Source organism: Notamacropus eugenii, chromosome 4, assembly GCF_028372415.1.
Source record: "Notamacropus eugenii isolate mMacEug1 chromosome 4, mMacEug1.pri_v2, whole genome shotgun sequence".
Classification (NCBI taxonomy): Eukaryota; Metazoa; Chordata; class Mammalia; order Diprotodontia; family Macropodidae; genus Notamacropus; species Notamacropus eugenii.
Window position 1 is genome coordinate 147,317,084 of NC_092875.1, and position 22,984 is coordinate 147,340,067.

At 36.7% G+C, this 22,984-nt stretch overlaps 1 protein-coding gene across 3 annotated transcripts in view; it reads right to left on the bottom strand.

Moving 5' to 3' along the window:
* The window catches only part of FZD6 (frizzled class receptor 6), a 68,415-nt gene that overhangs the window by 45,048 nt on the left and 383 nt on the right, over window positions 1–22,984 (bottom strand). Inside the window, exons 1-2 of one of the 3 annotated variants that reach the window (XM_072603328.1) lie at window positions 22,768–22,938; window positions 21,208–21,538 (exon numbers count right to left, since the gene is read on the bottom strand). In XM_072603328.1, coding sequence (XP_072459429.1) covers window positions 21,208–21,384 — 177 coding nt within the window. In that variant the 5' untranslated portion in view covers window positions 21,385–21,538; window positions 22,768–22,938. Of the gene's footprint in view, window positions 1–21,207; window positions 21,539–22,375; window positions 22,533–22,767; window positions 22,939–22,984 lie in introns of those variants that run through there. The other 2 variants (XM_072603330.1, XM_072603329.1) reach the window with 2 other exon arrangements.

The following is a 22,984-nucleotide window of genomic DNA, read 5'->3' on the forward strand; positions in this document are numbered from 1 at the left end:
AACTATTTTCTTCAGTGAGCTTTTGAAGCTCCTTTTCCATTTGACTAATTCTGCTTTCTAAAGCATTCTTCTCCTCATTGGCTTTTGGACCTCTTTTAACATTTAGGTTAGTCTATTTTTAAAGGTGTTATTTTCTTCAACATTTTTTTGGGTCTCATTTAGCAAGCTCACTTTTCATGATTTTCTTACATCACTCTCATTTCTCTCCCCAATGTTTCCTCCACCTCTCTTACTTGATTTTCAAAATCCTTTTTGAGCTCTTCCATGGTCTGAGACCATTGCAGATTTTTTTGTTGTGGATGTGGAAGCCTTGGCTTTTATGTCTTCCTCTGATGGTATGCTTTGTTCTTCCTCATCCAAAAGGATGGAAGAAAATATCTTTTCAGCAAGAAAGTCACTTTCTATAGTCAATTTTTTTCCCATTTTTTGGTCATTTTCCCAGTTACTTGATTTTTGAGTCCTTTGTCAAGTGGAGGGTATACTCTAGGGACCTGTATGTTCTCCACTCCTCCAAGGTGGCACAATCAAGGGAGAGGAATTTACTCCTTTCCTGGCCTGCACTCTGGTCTGGGAGCAACCACAAGCTTTTCAGCCCAGGATCTGCGAATTGGACTCCCTCTTCCTGAGCCTCCACCAGCTCCACCATGCCAGCGCTCCTCCTCTTCCCAGGACTGCCACTCAGAACTGACACCCAGATCGACTTCTCAAATTCCCCCAGGGACTTTTGACAGAGAGCTCCAAAAATGGACGCTGCTGCCACAGTGGCTGTGGGCTAGGACCAGACTCCGCTACCTTCTTACTCAGGTGAAAGAGCTTTCTCACTGACCTTTGAAGTTGTCTTTTGCATTTGTGGGTTGAGAAACCTGGCAACTGCAGCTGCTAGCCATGATTCTGTACCTTAAAACCCACTCCAATCCTACCTATGCTATGCCATGTGGCCAAGGCTAGGCTGTGCTCCACTCTGAGCCTGGTCCAATAGTCCTTTCCTGTCTGTCTTGGGCTGGAAATCTTTCATTCTGTTGTTGTGGCTTCTGCTAATCTAGTATATTTTTAGAGTACTTTTTTACAGGTATTTTATGAGCTATGGGGGGACAGCTATAGCAGGTCCAACTTTCTAATCCATCATCTTGGCTCTGCCCCCCAGCAATAATTTTTAAAAAATTTATTGTGGCATTACCACACCCAATTTCATACTGCTTAATTTGTAGACCTGACTGTTTTGCTTGCCTGTTTCAGCAGAACTGGTAATCACCATATATCGCCATCTACTCCATGATCACTGTATATCACTATCTGCTCCATCATTCATTTGGAGATTCTTGAACGTACAATGATGAATAGTGTGTTGAGCTCAATGCAGTTGGTACACCATCTTCTTGATGTGGTAAAGAATGAAATCACCCAAACACAAGAGTCCCTTGCACTGATCTTGAGTGCATGAAGGAGATATCGATCTGAAGCTTCTTGACTTTTACTTCAAGACTCTTGAAATTTATGTCTGCAAATCTACAGAAATTGTTCAATGATGCTGATATATTGTCAATTTTGTCTTTTAATTGATTCAGAAGCTAATCATATGAGATGCTGTCATTTGAAAGATCATCTTTGTCTCTTTCTTTTGGTTCTTGCCTTCCTTTGTTGGGGTTTATCCTCTACTGACAATTCTTCTGGAGTTTGCTCCTCTTGGTCCCAATTAAAGGACTAGGTCTTGGCACTTTGATACCTGTAATTCCCTCAGGGAAAGCTGGAGGAGTGCTATATCAAAGATTTTGAGGTCAAGAAGTGTCCTGAGATACAAGTTGGTGAGATATGGATTTGGGTGTAGCATCTGACGGAGGACTGAGAGGTGTAGGTGACTGCTTGCCAGACTTCTTGATGTGATGATTCACTTAGTTTGAATTTTTAGTCATTTATGTCAGAAGTGGATTTAGGCAACTCATCACGACATCGTTTCTTGGTGTCAAAGTGGCACTGACAATCTTAGGTGTAACTCCACAGAATCATAACATATTTCATTACTCCTTGGTCAATGTTGACCTGCCTTCTTACATAGTTTCTGCTTAAATGCGTCATGCAGCTGAGTCTCAGGCATGCTTCCAGGTACTGGGCACCCTAGACACTAGTTCTTCATAGCATAACTAGTCTCACTGGTGTGGTACAGTGCTATTGATGTTAACTTGGGAAATGTCAAGGGAGCTATTCAAGCAGAGCCAGGGTGACTCGTTGCTTTTGTGTAAAGAAACCACTGGGGCATGACACATGGCTCTAGAGGGGCCCATGCATCTCTGAACCTGTTGATCTCATATATCACACCAGGAATCAGGATTAGTGCTGAGTCAAACTCTTTAAGGAATATGTTTATGGCAACCAGAGTTGTCATTTGTACTTATCTTGCCACCACATGAACTTGAATGATCAATGGACCAGCTGATCCTATGACTTTGGTTGAAAGAATAGAGAAAACTGCATCATGACACCAGTTATAGGTTGACATAGTAGCAACATAGGTGGAGATGTCAAGCTGCATGTAATTTGAATGCATGACATGGAGTCTTGCTACTATCTTAAATGCACTGTATCTGCTGCTTCTACAAGAGAATTGTCCCAAGAATCCCAAAATAATGCTATCAAAATTTGCATTCCTGCATGGTATAATCCAGGGCTGGGGAACCTGCTGCCCTGAGGCCGCACGTGGCCTTCTTGGTCCTTGGGTACAGCCTTTTGAGTCCAAGGTTTACAAAACAAATTCTTTCATTAAGGGGATTTGTTCTGTGAAGTTTGGATTGTGTCAAAAAGGGCTGAAATTAAGGATCTAGAGGGCCACTTGTGGCCTTGAGGTCGCAGGTTCCCCACTGCTGGTCCAAGGCAGTAGGATGCATCATTAGGAATAGCTCTGATGTAGCACTTGTCTGTGTGATAATCACCAGGCAAGCAGGGAACTGGAGAGCCGTCAGCCATCTTCAGAAATTCAGGAACATCAAAGCTCTTGCACAAAGCTGGCATTATGCTGCAGACTACGTATGTACACAGTCATAATGGTATGCTTCTGACTTCATCACTATATAATATGAGAAGTGCTGGTAGATGTTTTTGTTTCCTCACTCCTGGAGCAACATGTTAAGTTTCTAGACCATGTATAGGGAGACTCTTCTCTCAAGCTTCATCAATTCAGCTTAGTGACATGACTTGATATACTGTGGGCCCTTCTCCCAAAGGAATAATTTTCAAAAACTATTTAATGCTGAATTTAAAAATAAAACAGTAGAAAATCAATCAATGAAACAGGACAAACAATACCTAGAAATGAAAGTAAAGGGCATGTCTATTGTTCAACAAGCCCAAGATCACAAATTATCAGGGAAGGGATGCCTTACTCAACAAAGCTCTTGGGAAAACCGAAAGGTGGTCTGTTAAAAAAAAAAATTATGTCATTCTCATAATCCATACACCATAATTCAAAATGGACAGAACAATATCAAAAGCCATACATTTCAAAATTATGAAGGCAGAAATTTGTAATTAGAGAATAGAAAGTCAAAAAAAGACAAAATAGATAAGTTTCATAATAAAAAATTTAAAGTTTTTATACAAGCAAAACTAATGTATTTATAATCAAAAATAAAGACACACATTAGTAAAAATGTTTTGACATTAAATTATCTTTAATAAGAGTATGATATCCATACAGTGAATTGACAGGTATATAAAATTAAAAGCATTTCCCAAAAGATAAGTGGTCAAATGGACATAACCACTTTTCAAAAAAATAAATAAAATGCTCAATCATCCAAAAATTTATTTCAAAATTGCTAATAAGGGAAATGCAAATTAAGAGGACCCTGGGAAAATGATGACATGTAAGGACCTAGAGAAGCCTAGCTTCCCCCACAGACACTCCATTAAAGCTCTAAAAACCCATGAGAAGGAAGAATGAAAAAAACCTTAAGAGAATCATCTATAAATTCCTCATTCCTATCCAGAACAACACACAAAGGCTACCAGAATCATTTGGAGACTCTAAGCAAAGACAGTAAGCTAGGAGAGGTGGAAGGGACAGTTTGAAGTAGAATGCTCCCATCAGAGAAGACAAGGTCAGAGTGGTGCCCAACATAGGGTAATCTAGGGACGCTAGCAAGGGCAAAAGACAAGACCAGAGAAGTTCTCAGTGACTCTAGCCACAACAGGAGCTGGGGCCAGAGTAGTAGCCAGAACATGGTAACTCAGGATCCCTAGCCAGGGCAGAAGACAAAATCTTACTATCCAGGCAGCATCTACCCCATCCAGATTCCTCTAAGTCCCTGCCAAATCTACCAACTAGACAGCCCAGGGCTGAATCCCAGCAAGATGCAAGGTGAAAAAATTCCTATGTAAAGCAGAACCCAATCTTCTTAGCTGGTGAATTCAGGATCAAGCAAGGCCTATCCCATCATCCAGTATAGGAAGAGGCACAACGCAATAATCCAAAAGTAGAGGTTGGAGAGAAAAGTAAATAGAAAAAAATACTAAGAGAAGCCCAACGGTATATCCTGAAGAGAATAATTCCACAAATCCAAGCAGAACCTCAGACAAAGAATGCCCAAACAAAAAGGATTACAAAAGTATCTTGAAGAAGTGAAATGAGATAAAAAGTGGAATGACTAATATCTTACTCAAGAGCTTAATGTTCTGTAAAATGGTCTAAACAGAAAAAAGCTCTATGAAATAAAAACATTAAAACAAAATCAAAACATTGAAGAAAAAAGATATAAATTATAAAAACAACTGACAGAAAACAGTTCAAAAGCAGATTATCTAAGAAGCAAAGGATTACCTGAAAATCATAACTGAAAACAAATCTTGGATATAAAATTTCAAGAAAGAATTAAATGAAAAAAATAGCAATTACCCAAATCTCATAAAAGCAGAGCAAAAAGTAAAAATAGAAAGAATCCAGCAATCACCTTCTAAAAAGAAAACTCCCAGCAAAATCCTACCTAAAATCCAGAGCTTCCAAGGCAAAGAAAAAAAAAACTTTAAAGAACTAGAAAGAAAGAGTTCAAGTATTAAGGAGCCACAGTCTGGATCACATAAAACTTTATAGTAGCAACTGCCATTATATAAAAGTGAGGAAAACAAAAAGTCCTACCTTGAAAAGGCAAAGGCTTATAGACATGAATAATCTACGTAGCAAAACTGAGCACACTCATATAGGAGAAAAAATGAACTTCTAGTTAAATAATATCTCTAAGTATTCCTGATGAAACTTTGAAATGGAAATATAAGGAACAAGATAAAGAAAGAAAAACATACATTTTTGATCAATTGGATGCAACTAATTAAGGAGGAATGTTTACCTACTAATATGTGGAGAAGAAACAATTATCCTCTCAGAACCTTACAAAGGTTGTTGTTGTTTTTCAATTATTCAGTCATATCTGACTCTTCTTGACCTCTTGGACTAAAGCACACTGGGCACTTTTATCCTCCACTCTCTCCCAAAGCTTATTTAACCTCAGGTTCGTTGCTTCTTATTTATCCATCTAATGCTCTGTCATCCCCTCCACTCCTTTCTCCTTTTGCCTTCAATCTTTCCTATCAGGGTCTTTTCCAATAAGTCCTGTCTTCTCAGACCTTCCACTGAACAGTCTGAATTAATTTCTTTAGATATTGACTGATTTAATCTCCTTGCTTTCAAAAGTCTTCTCCAGCACCACAATTTGAAAGCATCAATTCTGAGCAATCAACTTTCTTTATGGTTCAACTCTCACAAGCTGTACATTACTGCTGGAAAAACCATAACTTTGACTATATGAACCCTTTGTCAGTAAGGTGATATTTCTGTTTTTTAGCATTTGACTACATATAGGGATAGAACAACCTCACAAACAAATGCAGAAAAATAGAAATACTAAGTACATCCTTTACTGAACACGATGCAATAAAAATGATATCCAAGAAATAAAATATCAATTTTATTTAATTAATTAAACACAATAAATTGTGTTTAAATAACTCAATCCTGAAGAATGTGCAAGTTAAAGAATAAATCAAGGAAACAACAGAAATTTCATTTCTTAAAATGATAGTGGTAAGATGCCATCCCAAAACTTAGAGGAAAGACAAATCAAACTGGGCATGCAATGAACAAACGGTCAAGAATATTAAGGGAAATAATGAAGATAGAAGCCAGATAGCCAAGCAACGCCAGGTTTCCAATTAAAAACATTGGAAATTAAAAAGCAGTAATTTAAAAATAAAAGAGATCATGTACACGATGCACAGAAGCAAATGATACAGTGCTTGATAAACCCAAAGACATTAACTATCGGGATACAGAGTCACTATGTGCTAAAAACTGTTAGGAAAACTGGAAAGATTTTGGCAGAAAGTCTGGTAGATTTTAGGTATAGATCAACATTTCACACCATCTATCAAGATAAGATCCAAGTAAATACATGGATACATAAAAGGCTACTTCATAAACAAATCAGAAGAGCAAAGAAAAAATTATCTTTCTGATCTATGGATAGGGAAGAGATCATGATCAGACAAGGACAGAGAAGTTCACAGAAAATAGACAATTTTGATTACATGAAATTTTAAAGTTTTTTTTTTTAAAAAAACAAAACCAACGCAGTTAAAATCAGAAAAGGAACAGGTGGGGGGGAGGGGTCGGAGAAATCTCTGCAGCAAATTTTTCTAACTAAATCTCATTTGCAAGATATATAAGAAACAGATTTAAAATTTTAAAAACCATTCCATATACTACCAATAAAAAGAAGAAGGAAGAGATAGAAAGAGAAATCCCATTTAAAATAACTGCAGACAATCTAAAATACTTGGGAGTCTAACTGTCAAGACTCAGGGATTATATATGAACACACTGACAAAACACTTTTCACACAAATAAACACAGATCTAAACAACTGGAGAAATATTAATTGCTCATGGTTAGGCCAAGCCAATATAATAAAAATGACAATTCTTCCTAAGTTAATTTGTTTATCCAATGCCACACCAATCAAACTATCCAAGAATTATTTTTTAGGGCTAGAAAAAAACAGTGGCAAGTCATCTGCAAAAACAAATGGTCAAAAATATAAAGAAAATCAAGATAAAAAATGTGAAGGAAGGCAGTCCAGCAGTTCCAGAGTGCAAATTACATTATAAGGCAGTAATCATCAAAACAATTAGGTATGTCTAAGAAACAGAATGACGCATCAGTGTAATAAATTAGGTACACAATACACAGTAGTATATAACCACAGTAATCTAGTGTTTGATAAATCCAAAGATTTAAGCTCTTGGGCCAAATTGGAAAATAGCATGGAAGAAACTAAGGATAGACCAATATCTTACATCTTATAGCAAAATAAGATCAAAATGGATAAATAATTCAGATATAAAGGTTGTTTTCATAAGTAAATTAGGGGAACATGGGAAAATAAATCTGTCAGATGTATAGATAAGGGAAGAGTTTATGACCAAACAAGAGACAGAGGAGATTATAGGAAGTAAAATAGGTAATTTTGATTACATGAAATTAAAAAGACTTTGCATAAACAATATTAATGTAGCCAAAATTAGAAGGAAAACAGGAAACTGGGGGTTGGGGAGTTGCAACAAGTTTCTCTGATAAAGGCCTCATTCCTCAAATATATAGAGAACAAAGACAAATCTATAAAAATAAGAGCCATTCCCCAGTTGATAAATGGTGAAAGGATATGAACAAGCAGTTTTCAGAAGAAGAAATCAAAGCTATGAATAGTTTCATGAAAAAATGCTCCAAATCACTACTGATGAGAAAAATGAAAATCAAAACAATTTTCAGATACCACTTCACACCTATCAGATTGGCCAACATGATCGAAAAGGAAAATGACAAATGCTAGAGGGGATATGGAAAAATTGGAACACTAATGTACTTCTGGAGTCATGAACTAGTCCAACTCTTGTGGAGAATAATTTGGAACTACACCCAAAGGGCTTTCAAACTGTGCATACCCTTTGTAATACTACTACTAGATCTGTATTACAAAGAGATCAAAGAAAAGTGAAAAGGACCTATTTGTACAAAAATATTGATAGTAGCTCTTTTTGTGGTGCAAAGAACTGGAAACTGAGGGGATGCCCATCAATTGGAGAATGGCTGAACAAGTTGTGGTATATGACTGTGAAGGAATACTATTTTGCTTGCTATAAGAAATGACAAGCAGAATGGTTTCAGAAAACCCTGAGAAGACTTATGTAAACTTATGCATAGTGAGCAAAATCAGAACACTGTACCCAGCAAAAGCAATGTTATAAGAATGATCACCTGTGAAAGACTTAGCTACTCTAATCAAGGCAATGATCCAAGATGATTCCAGAGGACCCATGGTGAAAAAGGCTATCCACCTCCAGAGAGAGAACTAATGAAATGTGAATGCAAATTGAAACATAGGTTTTTTTTAAAATTTATTTTTGTTTTATTTTGTTTATGTTTTCTTTTGCCACATGGCTAATATGGAAATATTTGGCATGACCTCGCATGTATATTCAAAATCAAAGTGCTTGTCTTCTCAAGGAGAGGGGAGATAGGAGGGAGGGAGAGAATGTGGAATGCAATATTTAAAAAATGATTACTATTTTTACATGTACCTGAGAAATATTTAACAAAATAATTTTTAAAAAAAAGATTTATACCTCAGCTGATAAATAGTCAAGTCACACACAGGCAATTTTCAAAGGAACACATGTAAGCCATCAACAACAATATAAAAAAATGCTCCAAATCACTAAAACATCAAGGATACAAACTGAAGTCACTCTGGGGTTCTACCTCACATCCATCTGATTGTTGAAAATCTTAAAAAAGAAAAAATGACAATTGTTGGGGGAACTGAAGGAAAAAGGCACACTAATATGTTGTTAGAGGACTACCATTCTCGAAAGTAATTTTGAAATATTTCACTACACTGTCACACTCCTTGACCCAGCAATACAACTACTAGACATATAATCCAAAGATTAAAAGAGCAAAAAGATGCCTATGTAGTACAAAAATATGTATAGCAGATCTTTTGTAATAGTAAAGAATTGGAAACTGAGTGTCTATCAATTGGGGAATTGCTAAACAAATTATGGTCTAGAAATCTAATAGACTATTACTGTACTATGAGAAATTATAAAAAGGACGGTTTCAGAGAACTCTAGGAAAATTTGTACGAACTGATACAAAGAAAAGCGAGCATAACCAGGAAAACAATTTATACAATAACATTATAAAGAAAAACAACTTTGAAAGACTTGAGAACCCTGACCAACTATAATCCAGAGGACTAATGACGAAGTATACTTTCCACCTTTTGACAAAGAGGCGACAGGACCTAAGATACAGAAAAGGACATATATTTCCAGAAACAGTCAATGTAGAAATCTTTGCTTGACTATGCATATTTGTTACTAGGCATAGACCAACATCTCACAGATATCAGAGCTTTGTTTTTCTTTTTCATTTTTTCAATGACAGTGCAAGTAGGAGGGCAAGGATCAATAAAGTGGCTAAAAACAAAATAAAAAGGGTCATTGAGGCACTTTTTAAAAAAATCTAAAAATGAGAACAGAAGGAAGGCCAGAAAGATGCATAGATCCCCAGAGAAAGACAGCAAAGAAAGAAAAATTATAACTGTTAGAGGGAAATGATCAATGTGGGAAAATGAGCATATTGAGGCACTGTTGGTAAGTTACTTTAACCCATCTATACCATACTAGGCCTATTCCCCTCATCCTCATCCCCCATAATCCGCAAAAAATTCAAAGAAATAGGAAAATGCATTTATAAAAAACTTTTTGCAAAAATATTTATATCAACTTTTTTCATGGTGTCAAAAAAAAACCCCTGGAAACTAGAGGATGTCCAACAGCTAAGAAATATGGCTGAATAAGTGGTGGTATATAATTGTGATAGAATACTACTCTGCTTTAAGAAATGAGGAAATACATAGAAAAACTTGTATGAACTGATCCAGAGTGAACAAAAACTTTACAATTTAACATCAATATTATAAAAATAAACAATTTTGAGTACTTTTATAAATTAACAAAGAATGCAACGAACAGAAATAAGAACAGTTTGTATGACACCAACATAAACCCAAACAACTACAAAAGTTATAATTACAATCAACAGACTGACCACTCATGATTCCAGAAGACTGATGATGAAATACTCTATCCATTACAGAGAGGTGATGGATTTAAGGTGCAGAATGATATGGGGAGTGGCACCACTGAGAGAATTTGCTTGATCATATGTATGTCACTAAAAATTTGCTTCTATTTTTTCCCAGTGGAGTGAGAAAATAGACTTCTGCTAAGTTCTTAAAAATAGAGGAGTGTTATAGATGTGAAATGTTACAAAAATTTTCATATGAGATCAGTGTATTATTAGTTTTACTTTGTTACATGACACTTCTCATGAAGCAGGAGAAACCTGTAAATGTTTGTAATGTAAAAACGTAACACCAATAAAAGTGCAATTGTAAAAATGAAAGAAGAGCAAGATAGCTTTGAAAGTTACATGTTGAATTTGTTATTTTCAAAAGTAAGCTATACATAAAAGAGAACTTCAGTTTTATGTACATTTTTAATTTTATCATGTTATGTATTATGTCATACTCATTTTTGTTGGGTTTAAAATGAAAATAAATAAAATACTGAAGTTAAAACAAGTAAATTAAAATAACTCTAAGATACTTTATATCCATTAAACTAGCAAAACAGCTAAAAAATGGGGAAACTCATTGCAGCAGTGTTTGCTGGTGGAGCCATGATTTTGGTACTCTCAAAAAGAATTTAGAAATAGACCAGAAAAGGCACTAACTCGTTCATATCCTTGACCTAGAAATGCCACTACTGGGAATTGGTAGGAGTCCATGACACTGGCACTCTGTTCAGGTTCAATGCTGGGATGAAATGAGGCACTCACAAATCATTGGAGGGTTAACAAAAGGTTTACTAGCCCTGGCATAGCAAGGATACAGTAGCACTTAAGTTCTGTACACTTGTCCTCTTTCTCCATATGGAAAAGTGTTTGGTTAGTTGGGCAGGATGTGGTGACTCATGATTTTCCAGTATCCACCAAAGTCTAAAGGCCACTGACTCCACGAGGGAAGGACATTTCATGTCCCTAAGTAACCAGGAAGGCAAGTCAACGCAGGCAGAGGCTACCTGGAAACTGTTAAAGGAAGTATAGTTTGAACCTTCCCCTTCCTCCCCTGGCCAATCAAGTACTATCTTCATTACCTTTTTGGGAAAATCTTGTCTAGCCTCTGTTGCAAGAAGGGAGCTATCTTGATCCTGTCATCAGAGAATATCCCCTCATAGATAATTTTATCCTACAAGGAGAAAAATTCACTAGCAATATTATTTCTTGTAACCAAAAGTTGGAAACAAAATTATTGGAAAACTGATGAAAAATTCTAGTTTATGAATGTAATATTATTATTGTACCGTTAAGGAACATGAAATAGGAAGAATTCAAAGAAGCACTAGGAGACTTCTATGAAATTATAAAGAATGAGAAATGCAGAGCCAAAAGAATGTACAAAATGGCTGCAAAATGTAAACATTCTTTTTCAACACTAAGTCAAAACTATGAGGCAACAAAAGTGTATTAAAATACAAAGGCAATGTTAGTACTATACTTGCAAAATTAAAGGGCATATCCCTTCTACTAAAAATAACTACTAAAACTTTTCTCTGGGAATTTATTTACAAAAAGGTTTGTTCTGGTGTATGATGGGAAATATCTGTTGCGTCACAACATGCTAATAAACTTCTTTTTAAAATTTGTAAGGAATCTGGAAATATATGCATATATATGTATCTACAGAAAAGAAAATGGGATATTTTGAGCAGCATTGCCTTACAAAACAGCAAAAAAAAAAAAAAAGCACGTAAAAATAAGTCTTCTAAAAGCTTAGTGAGACCTAAGCCAGATCATCCTGAAAGCTTTTACAAATTTTTTTACAAATTAAACTAGGAAGGCAAACAAAAAGATATAAAATAAAAGAACTCCGCCAGTGCATCAAAATAAGTGAATCTCATGTTTGTGGTGTGTGGAATCACATCTTCTTTCTAACACATCTCAGTCCCTGATATGTATGTAGAAGGCAATGGTACTCAAGAATGTTAAGTTGGAAAGAGTAACTGGACCCCAGCAAATCAACATGTAGAAATCCATCCTACAAGGCACAACAGAGGTCTTCAAGTAAAGGTAGAAGGCTACTTGCTGAAAATGTTACAAAGTATATATTTGCTCAGATAAGAGTTGTACTAGACAGCTCTGAGATTTCTGCTAACTGAGATTTTGTGACAATTTTAAAGATACTCAAGAACTTATTTTCAAGATCTCTCAGAGTTGGGATATTAAAGAATATAAAAGATCAAGAACTCTATTGCCAAAAATAGGCAACTAAGAAGTTAACATTATTTACCTTTATACTACTATTTTTACCTTCATAAAATCTTTGAGAACAACCCGTACTGATGAAATTTTTGAGAAGGGAATAGACAGGCTCTTAGATGATTCTCTATAGCAAATTATACGTTCAGTCAAACAACTGACAAATTTATGAAATACATAATCAAGCTCTGTCTCAACAAATCTGATGCAACATTTGTTAAACACTTACTATGTGCAAGTCACTACAGAGGCACTGAGGATACAAGGGCAAAAAGAAAAAAAAATCCCCAACAGTTTCTGCCCTCAAGGAACTTACATTTTACTAGAATAAAATATGCGCATAAATAAAAGTAGCACAAGGAAAATTGAGGAAGGAGAGTGCATTAACAGTTGGAGAAATCAGGGAAGGCTTTACAAAGAAAGTGACACCCAAACTAAACTTAGATAGAAGACTTCTGAAATAGATAAGAAGCATTTTTTTCATAATGGGGGATAGCTTGTGAAGATGTACAGAGGTGGGAGATAGCGTCACGTTTGGTTAAGAGATAATTTTTTAGTATCCTGGGATTTAGCTCATCTAGACCTAATGACTTCAAATGCTCTCCTTCTAATTCGCCACTTATCTTGAATATCAATTCCTCATTATTCATTTTTTTGTCAGTTCAAACATCATTATTCTTTGACAGAGAAAATTAAGCAATGAGTAGGTTCACCTTCTCTGTCAGTCATTATTATTCACCCATCCATCTCCATCATCAGTCTTATCTTTTAAACTCAGAGACAGTCGTTTTGTGATATAAGTAGAATGTCTTCATGAAAAACTAGCAGATAAAATTATAAGCACTGACAAAGATCATGCCACAGCCTGCTTAAGGTGCTGCTTCCTCCATGGAGCCTGGGCCAACACAGCTGAAAGGATCTTTCTGTCGTCCTATTTTCTTATGGCACTTGTCTTGCTCTCTCCATCTGTCCTTCTTGTATTCACCTAGAATCCCACCAGTCTGTGTATGTATTAGATTATAAATTCTTTAATATCAGGAAATGTGTTATTTTTTCATCTCTGTATGCCCAGCACCTAGAACAGGCCTTTGTGTATAGAAGGTATTTGATATATCCATTTCAAAATTACACTTCAAGGGAAGTTGGAAAAAATTGAATATATATTTTGATTGTCCAAGATCTTCTTTTCTCTTTATAACAGGATAAATGGACAAGGAACTCCTAAGGATGGAGTCCTAAGGACCTCCAAAGGTGTTAGCTAAAGTGGAAAAATACAACTATGCTTTTTGTTCTTGGGCAAAAGAGGCAAACCAAGGTAGAACTGTATCTTCGAAGACAAATGATTCAGAAGTACTGGGTATTAAAAACTGCAGAGAGTTTAAGGAAAATGAAAACTCCACTTCAGTTTATTATGTGGTTGTCAATGCCTTTCATAAGGTGGTGATGATGAAAGCCAGTGACTTTCAGGAAATACTCTAATTCCATTACAACAAATGCCTAAAGTGGCTGACTTTATTCCAAAAAATATGCTAACATAGCAAAGTTCTGGTAACACAAAAGAATTTCAACAGGCTATCAAAATGATCTTTTAATGATGATGACGATAGCCAACATTTATATAACACTACTATGTGCTAGGTACTGTGCTAAGCTCTTTACATATATCATCTCATTTGATCCTCACAACAACCCTAAGAGGTAGGTGCTAACATTATCTCTATTTTATAGTTAAGGAAAATGAAACAAAGCTCTCAAAATCAAGTGACTTACGCAGGGATATACAGCTTATATAAGAAGTTGAATTTGAACTCAGGTCTTCTGGACTCCAGAGCTGGCACTCTATAAAACAGTCCAAATATACACTGTTCTTTGAATCAGAAGACTTTGGTTTTAGCATTGATTTTTTTTTTTCCATTTAGAAGTTAATCCCTCTGTGGTTATGTAAAATGGAGGCAACAATTCATTTTAAAGTTTGCAAAACATTCTGCTTGCAATGACCTTCTAAAGTAGTTGTGCAAGGATTATTATTCCTACTTTTATTATTTCCTCATTTATAATGAGGAAAGTGGTTTTTTCTGCCATATAATTCCATGGAGGCAAGTCAATTAATACTTACACTACCTACTTCATAGAGTACTTAAGAAAAAAGTACTTTGTAAATGGCAAAGCAATATAGAAACATTTAAAATAATAGAAAATTAACCTATAGTTACTATAGGAACCCGGAAGTGAGAAGATAAAGTCAATTACTTTATAAAATATAAAAAAGAAGACCTCTTGATTCATTTTCCAGGAAGCAATCCTTTGTATCTGATTCTCTTCTTTTTAGATAAGGTATTATAAAATGATTTGTAAATTTTAAAATAGAAATGTCAGCTCTTGGTATCACCAGTATCACTGACTGCAATACTATCTTGTTTTTAAAATAAGTTTTTATTCACTGCACAGGCACTTTTTTAGCTTCATAAAATAGGTCAGTTTTTTCTTTTGGTTCATAGTTAGTAATAATAGAAGTAGCAAAGCCTATTGTTTCAATGTTTTAAACTCTCATAATTTTTAAAATGTCAAGATATCCAGACACTGAACTCATAGCTTTTCAACTTCTAATTCATACTACCTGATAATACACACTGTTTTTAGCAATTTCCTCCCAGAGTTGCTGTGTCAATTTTTAAATGTCTCTATTGAACCTGGACTGTTCAATCAGGAAACTATCTAAAAATCAGTCATTTAATTGAACAAGAATTCATTCCTACGGGAATGACATTAATCTAAGTACTAACATAGAGAAACTGACAAAACAATCTCTGAGTTTCAAAGAGCTGGGTGGGGGGAAGGGGGGAAGTGAGACAAGGAAGCATAACATTTACTTTTGTTGTTCAGTCATTTTTCAGTTGTGTCCAACTCTTCATGACCCCCTTTGGGGTTTCAGAAAAGATACTGGAGTATTCTGCCATTTCCTTCTCCATCTCATTTTACAGATGAGGAAACTGAGGCAAACAAGTTTTAAGTGACTTACCCAGAGTCACAGTTAGTAAGTTATCTAAGGTTGGGTTTAAATTCAGGAAGATTCATCTTTCTGACTCCAGGTCTAGCACTCTAGTGCCTTAAAACAAAAAATATACAATATGAATAGGAATAAATTTGGTGAGAGAGACACTATCAACTTGGGGGGAGAGGTCAGGAGAGGCCCCTTTTATGACACAGTACCTGAGTTATACCTTAAAGGAGCTGGAGATTCCAAATACTGTTGCTGGATATGAAAGGGGGGAACATTAGGAGAGATGGCAATAGCAGCTGAATTCATTAGATTGCATAATAAAACAACTTACAAATATTTAAGAATTGCTGGCCAACAGAAACAGAACTTTTTGTCTGATTATCCTTTCTTTCTCTACCCCTTTATAAAAATGGAAATAGACATGGAAACAATACATTGTTTCTGTATAACATATTAACAGGTGAAAAGGAAAAGGAAGGCTTTTTGCTCATTTCCCTTTAGAATTCAACAAAAGTAGAGTCACCACATGCTGTTCCAAACACAATACAAAGTTTTGCTTTTGCCCAGGTTTATATGAAAGCAATTCAGCAAGAAAAAAAATGTTCCTGTTTCCACTTTTCCTATACCAGTTTCAGCCTTCTCCGGAAAAGATCATAATTTCCCTCGGGAGGCTAGCCTCAGAATTTGAGAAACAAAGCTCTAGAGAGCAAGCAAAAATGGGCACAATGGAAAACTAGCAGCCATTTGTTTTTCACTTAGGTAATTAGCCTGTGGAAAACAGTCTTTAAAAGCCAAAGTGTATATCAGAAACACATTCATTCTCTGTAATACAGAGATGAGACTTCTAATATCAATTTTTAAGATTTAATACTTGTTTCCCATCCACTGAATTCCTGGAAGGAACAGACCTAAGTGATATTTCATGTTTTTGTCCTAACATTTTAATGACTTTTGGCAATTATGGTGCTGACTTGGAGTCAGGAAGACCTGTCAAATCCTGCCTTTAATACTTAATAGCTGTGTGACCATAGGCAATTCATTTCACTTGTTTGTCTGTCTCCTAATCTGTAGAATGAGGGTCTCCTCCAGCTCTAAATCTATAATCTATGATCTTCATTTATATATTAGAAATTCAGCAGTGACTAAGAGGTGTCAAACGTAGGCTATTTTTAAAAAATATATAAACTATATTTTCATTAAAGTAACACTGAAAGAGTATTTGGCACTACAGATTAGTAACTCACCATTACTGGGTCATGTGTCCTGTCTGAGCTGAAAAGGAAGTGCTAGTATTTGAAAACTACATGACTTAAGGCTAACAATCCCATATGATCCAGCCAAAAGACTAAATAGTGTCCTTTCATTATCACAAATACTTAAAAGCCAGCCAAGAATGGCTCTGAATACAGTTTGGCAACCATGTTTGAGGCTGAAATGGGAATGAAGAGGAAGAAGACAACACTAAATTTCACATTTCATTAGAACTAAGGCAGGAAGATGTCTACAACATCCTAGATGTCAATCATTCGATGGACAAGAATGATTAGGAAGAATATTCTCAAGAGAATTGTTGAGATTATACCTTTTTCTTGATAACATTGAAATTCTATTTAGACATGGACTCTAAGTAGAAGGTGAAAGAGGAAAGTAGGAAAAGGGAACAGCCAAGAATCATTACAAATAAACTGACTTTCTGATCCAAGGTTACATCTAGAAAATTTTACAGTTGGCAAAGACTTGAATCAACACATCTCAATTTGAATCTGTAATAATACTCCCTGCTCATCTGATACAGTCAGGAAAGATAAAATGAAACAGACACCATATAAAAAGGTCTGGGAATGCAGGATGATGGAAAGTGTTCCCATTAAAGACTTACAATGCTTAGACAATTTTGAAGGTCTCTTCCTGCTCTAAAGGTCAATTCATTCTAAACAGCCTTCTAACACTTCAAAAAGCTAGGACTTTATAATAATGAGTACTCCCTCCACAGGTACAGGCTGCAATTCCTCTAGCAGTCAAATTTCATCACCCTGCAGCCAATCTGGTGATGGGTCTCATCAAATCCAAGGCTAGTTTAGTCTTTCAAACAGCACATAGTCTGTCACTAAGCCATATTTGAAATCGTTCTAATTTAGGTAGAATGTAATGGAGCTTGGAATCTGCTGGAAAAGCTTAAAAAACACACACAACAGGGTCACCTCAATACCATAGTGCAGCATGAAAGTATGACTTAGTGGATGAGGACAAAACACTCATTTAAAAAAATTTAAAAGGACTAAGGCAGAACAGGAAGGGACAAGAAGTTACAAAGTGCAGTGGGAAAAATATAAACATCATTGTAACCTGCTTTAATAATGCTTATAAATTACCTGAAAAGGAATGTCTGCATTTCAAATTGGGGATAAAACAAAGCTGAGATCTGTAGCCAATACAGTAAATGACAGAATGAGAATATTTTTAAAAATCAACAGGTGAGAATAAACTAAATCCAAAAGATAAAATGTAATACAAAGATACGCACTGTCCTACACTTAAGTATTTAAAAATCAACTATGCAAACACAGAATGGGGTAGACATGGCTAGACAATAGTCGGTGTAAAAAACAGCTAAATGTTTTAGAAACAACTAAATCCATCCAAAATTGCATCATGAGGTAATAAGTTTCCCATCACTTAATAGTGTTTAAACAGAGGTTGGATGATTATCTGTTGGCAATTTTGTATACAAGTACAGGATTAGACAAGATAACCTCTTATAGGCCTTTCACCTCTAAAAGTCTATTATTCTAAATAGTTCCTGCTTTGTTTCTAGGTAGTCATGTCAAAACCTGCCGTATACAATTCCACATAAAACTTTTCTGGGAACAAAAAGTCTAATGGAAAATGTTTTTTAAAAAAAAGTCCTTTTCACCTCCCCCTCTTTTCTCAGTGTGGCTAAGAGAGGAGCAGGTGGCCCACTTGCTTTTCCCTTTTTTCCCTTTAAACTCAGAAAAGTATAAACTGAAGCAATAAAATGAAATAGTAAGGGCAATTGATATGCTTAATATACAAGGGAAATGACATTATTGGACAGGAAAGAAAAGAAATGCCTTTCTATAGCCCCTAAATTAGCTAAGAACAAAACAAAATGACTGATGCCTTTTTTTAAAAGCAGCAAATGATTCAACAACACTTCACAAAGAAATTTTGTTAAATAGAGTGTAAATGGTAAAGGGGTGTGGAACAAAAACAAATTCCTATTATAGTTATTTAGTAGCAAGGATATATCTTTTAAAATACTTTTCCAGGGGAAGACTGTCTAAACAGCTGAATAGCACATGGTCAACATAAGTATTCAAATTTACCATTTAAAAGGATGAATTATTTGTATAGTGCCAATAGATCAAACAGGTTAGTAAATATACAAGAGGATCTTAAGAATTGGGATAGTGAAAATGCCTAAAGATACTCTGAAAGTTTAGTTTTCATACAAAGAGTATGAAAGTACAGTACAGAAGAGTACATTATACATGATGTAATATAAAGATCGTAGATGATATAGCTAAGAATGCAATGCACGTTACTGAAGGCATCCTGTTACTTTAAGAAACTGAAATCTTCCATGTTGCAATGAACTAGTAGTACAAGTTGTAATTTGTAGTACACTTCTAAAAATACTTTTAACAGCTCTTCTATATAATGAAGTAGCCTGAGAACTATTCTTTGCACAAATTAAGTTCAATGTGGTATTTTAACTCTTGGTTATTTCCCCTACAGAAAACAACTTTTCTTAGACTATATTGTTTTCTTGATAAAAAACAAACAAACAAACCAGTGCTGTCTTCCAACGTAAGTTAGATCATCTTTCTAGATCAGTATAGTTGGGCAAGAACCTGCTGCTACAGGTAACTTTATTCCCTCGAACTACCTACATTTGCATATCTCTAAATAAGAGGTAGGTAATAATGAGTGGCACCTAAGGCAATAGTTGTTACTACAACTACCACACCATGAGGTATCTTCCCTTACTCCCCCCACCTTAGAGATAGGTTTGATTTTCTCTTTCTCCTTACAGGTACCTCCTTTTTTCTTCTTCTTCCTCTTGGCCCTATGGTTTAACTGTATTAGCAACATTTATGTACATTGTTTAACCTACAGTAGAAGTAGAGCTCCCAGAGAATCAATCCAACTCCATGAACTTCATTTCCCCTTTTCTTTCAGTTCTACCAGTCATTCATTCTCATTTTCCCAACACATTATATTATAAAATATGTATTATATATTCACATCTATTTTCTCAATCGGTAAAGTCTTCATGTAGCAGATGCTCCTTAAATCAAGTCTTGGAGGAAATATACATATTTGAGTTATAGACTCACCTAAAATCATTATCTCTTAATTTAGTATTAAATTAGACTGAACTATTTTTTATATTGCTCAAATCATCATTCAGATAAGTAGGGATATATATACCCAAAACAGACAACACAGCATAATGCATAGACAACAAGCATCTGAGTCAGGATTAAGAGCAAGTCCCACCTGTGACTACATATTTGTTGGGTAACATATTTGTGCTGTGCTTAAGCTCTTTTTGTGCTGGAAGCAAATCTTTTAGACTAAAAATTACAGAAAAAGTGCTAACCTGCACTGGTAAAAGAAATCCTCACCAGAAGCTCCCTACACTGAAGAAATCAAAGATCCAGTTAAAAACAAAAAGTATTATACACCTACCTATATGTTAATAAGCATTTATTAAATGCTGACTTTGTTTTAGGGACTACACTAAGCTTAGGGATACAAAGACAAAAGTGAATCTGTTCCTCCCCTCAACGACCTCACATTCTAATGGAAAACACAGACTAATAGAAGTATAGAACATATGCAAAAGGAGTAAGAAAGTAGTGCAGTAGATGGAGAATGCTGGGTCAGAAACACCTGAGCTCAAATATGGTCTCAGACAATTAATAGTTGTGTGACCCTAGGCAAGTCACTTTATCTGTCTGCCTCAGTTTCCTCAACTGTACAGTGGGGATAATAGTAGCAGCTACGTTACAGGATAAAATGAGAGAGAATATTTGGAAAAGGGGTTTAGCAGTAAATAGCACATAGTAGGTGCTATTTAAGTATTCCATCCCTCCCCCTTCTCTACAAGGTAGTTTGTGAAGGGAGTGCTCTAGCAGCTGAGGATCAGGAGAGGCTTCATGTTTAAAGTAGCAGTTGAGACAAGTCTTGAAAGAGACAAACATCTGTCTAGAGACTGTTAAGAGTTAAATGCAGTATCGCATGATTTAACATAAGAACTTAGGTTGAAAGATTTCTTTATATTGTTTAAATTATTATTCAAACAAGTATGAAAACTTGTTTGACAGGTATATAGTACTGAGTTCTCATAGTGTCATGGTTAGATATGAAATGGATTTACTGAGGTAAGAAAAATAAAATTTGAAGACAATTATATTCCATTCAGAGAAACCAGATATTTAATTACTAACTACATGACGTTTCAAAATTGTTCACTGCTATAATTCTGTTCAAGTGTACTCCCATTTTAAGCAAATCCTGTATTTGAAGATTGAAGGTTTTTAAAAAGATAAATTGTTAGAATTCTTAACTTCATAAAAGACTTTCCTATAGGACTCATTTAAATAAGCTAACTTCCTATGTGTAAGTGAAATTACTTAACATACACAACTTGAGAAGTACATCAATCTATTGAGTAAAGAAAGTTATACCTGTAGTTAACTATTAGAATGCCCTACAAAACTTCAAAGTTAAAGAAAAAGCAATGACTCACCTCCATTTCTAGCGCAGCAATAGACTGGTCATAATGTCCCATCAAATTAGGGAAAAATGTCATATTGTAGGTCATTTTCACACATTTGGGAACAGTAATTGGTTCACAGGTAAAGAAACTGTGCCCTCGTATGAGGGGTAATGTTATACACATCACCAAAAATAAGAGTGCTTCCATTTTCTTCAAATTCCTGTTTTCACCACATGGTCTGGAATGCAGTTATTTCCATCCTCTTAGGCAACATCACCAAAAAGTTGCTCAAATTGCTCTTTTCATTATTTTACCATCCTCTAGGATGTTGATTTACTGAAATTTACTTCTTTATTGTTAACTGTAAAAACCAAACAAGGACACATCATCAACTGGAGTCACAATTTTAAAATCAGACACAAACGTTAACATGAATCAAGTTTAAAATGATGTCTAATTAATAACTTCCATTTACAATCGCACGCCTTATAAGAAGGCACATTTCTATTTTTTAAAGGAAGTCATAAAATCCTTGCACTATGCTGCATATTCTAGTAAACATTTAAGAATGAATGCTAGTACAGAGAGTTGAAGTGGGTAGGTAGGGATAGCGAAAAGAATGCTGGTAAAAATGAATCACAAAGGAATTACAGAAATACAGTAGCTTAGAGACCATAGAGGTCATCTAGAGCAACTCCCTAATTTAATAAGAGTGAAACTGTAGCCCAGAGAAGTGAGATGATTACACAGTTACTCAGTTAAGAGGTCCTGGAATAAAACCTTGATCCTCAGATCCCTAAATCCCACAAGCTGCCTCCCCACACTCCACATTTTGGAGTTTTCCTCTTGTTGAACAACTAACTAGATCTGAACTTTCTTTACAGAAGGCACTGGGGCGTGCACGGTACAGGAAGAACAAACACTGCATCTGGCTTTAAAATCTCAGCCCTGCCACCTGTGTAGACAGACCCCCGACAAGGAACCTCTCTCAGTTTCAGGTTCATTCATAAATGAGAGAACTGGACAAGACGACCCTACGACACTACGTCCAGTGGTTAAGGAATGCTCGCCCTCGGCGCACCGCCTGTGCCCTCCCAACCCCCCCAAACTGGCAGGAATGAGAGATTAGCAATTAGATCCAGGGTGGGGCGCGCAAAAAGCAAAGAAAGCCCTTCCCACCCCTCCCCAACCCACAAACCATGCAGAAATAAGGCCCCTCCACGCTTTTCCTAGCCCACCGGGGCCCCGGGCGAGCTGCCCGCCTGTTGCCCCCGCTCCCGAGCTGGGCACCTGTCCCTGCCCTGGCCCGCAGTCTCCTCCCATGCTCCCAACTTCGGGGAAAACTTGGGGCGGGGGCGGGGGCGTGCACGGGACCCCAGGCGCCTCCGCGAGCCCCCGGAGGCGCGATGCGCGCAGGGAGAGAGCGCCACCCCCGCCCCCTTCCGGCTCGCGCAGCCCCCCCCCCCCCCCCCGTTACCTGGACCACCGCCCCCTCCCCCAGCCCCCCAGCCGGTGGGGGCTCGCTCCGCCGGGGGAGCCCTGGTTGGCAGCCTACCGGGCGGTTCGGGCCGCGGTGGCTCGCCTCTTTACCTGCGGGCACCTCTGGAGCGGCCCCAGCGCCGGCGCCGCTATCGCCGCCTGGGTCGTCGCCGCTGCCGCCTCCCTCCCCTCGGGTCCTCGCGGCGGGAGCGAATGGCTCTGGCTAGTTGCCGGGATCCGGCGGCCGCACGGGGCGCGAGAGCTGGGGAATCCCGCGAGACTGAGCCGGGGCAGGTCGAGCCGGGACAGGTCCGGGCGCGCGGCTCCG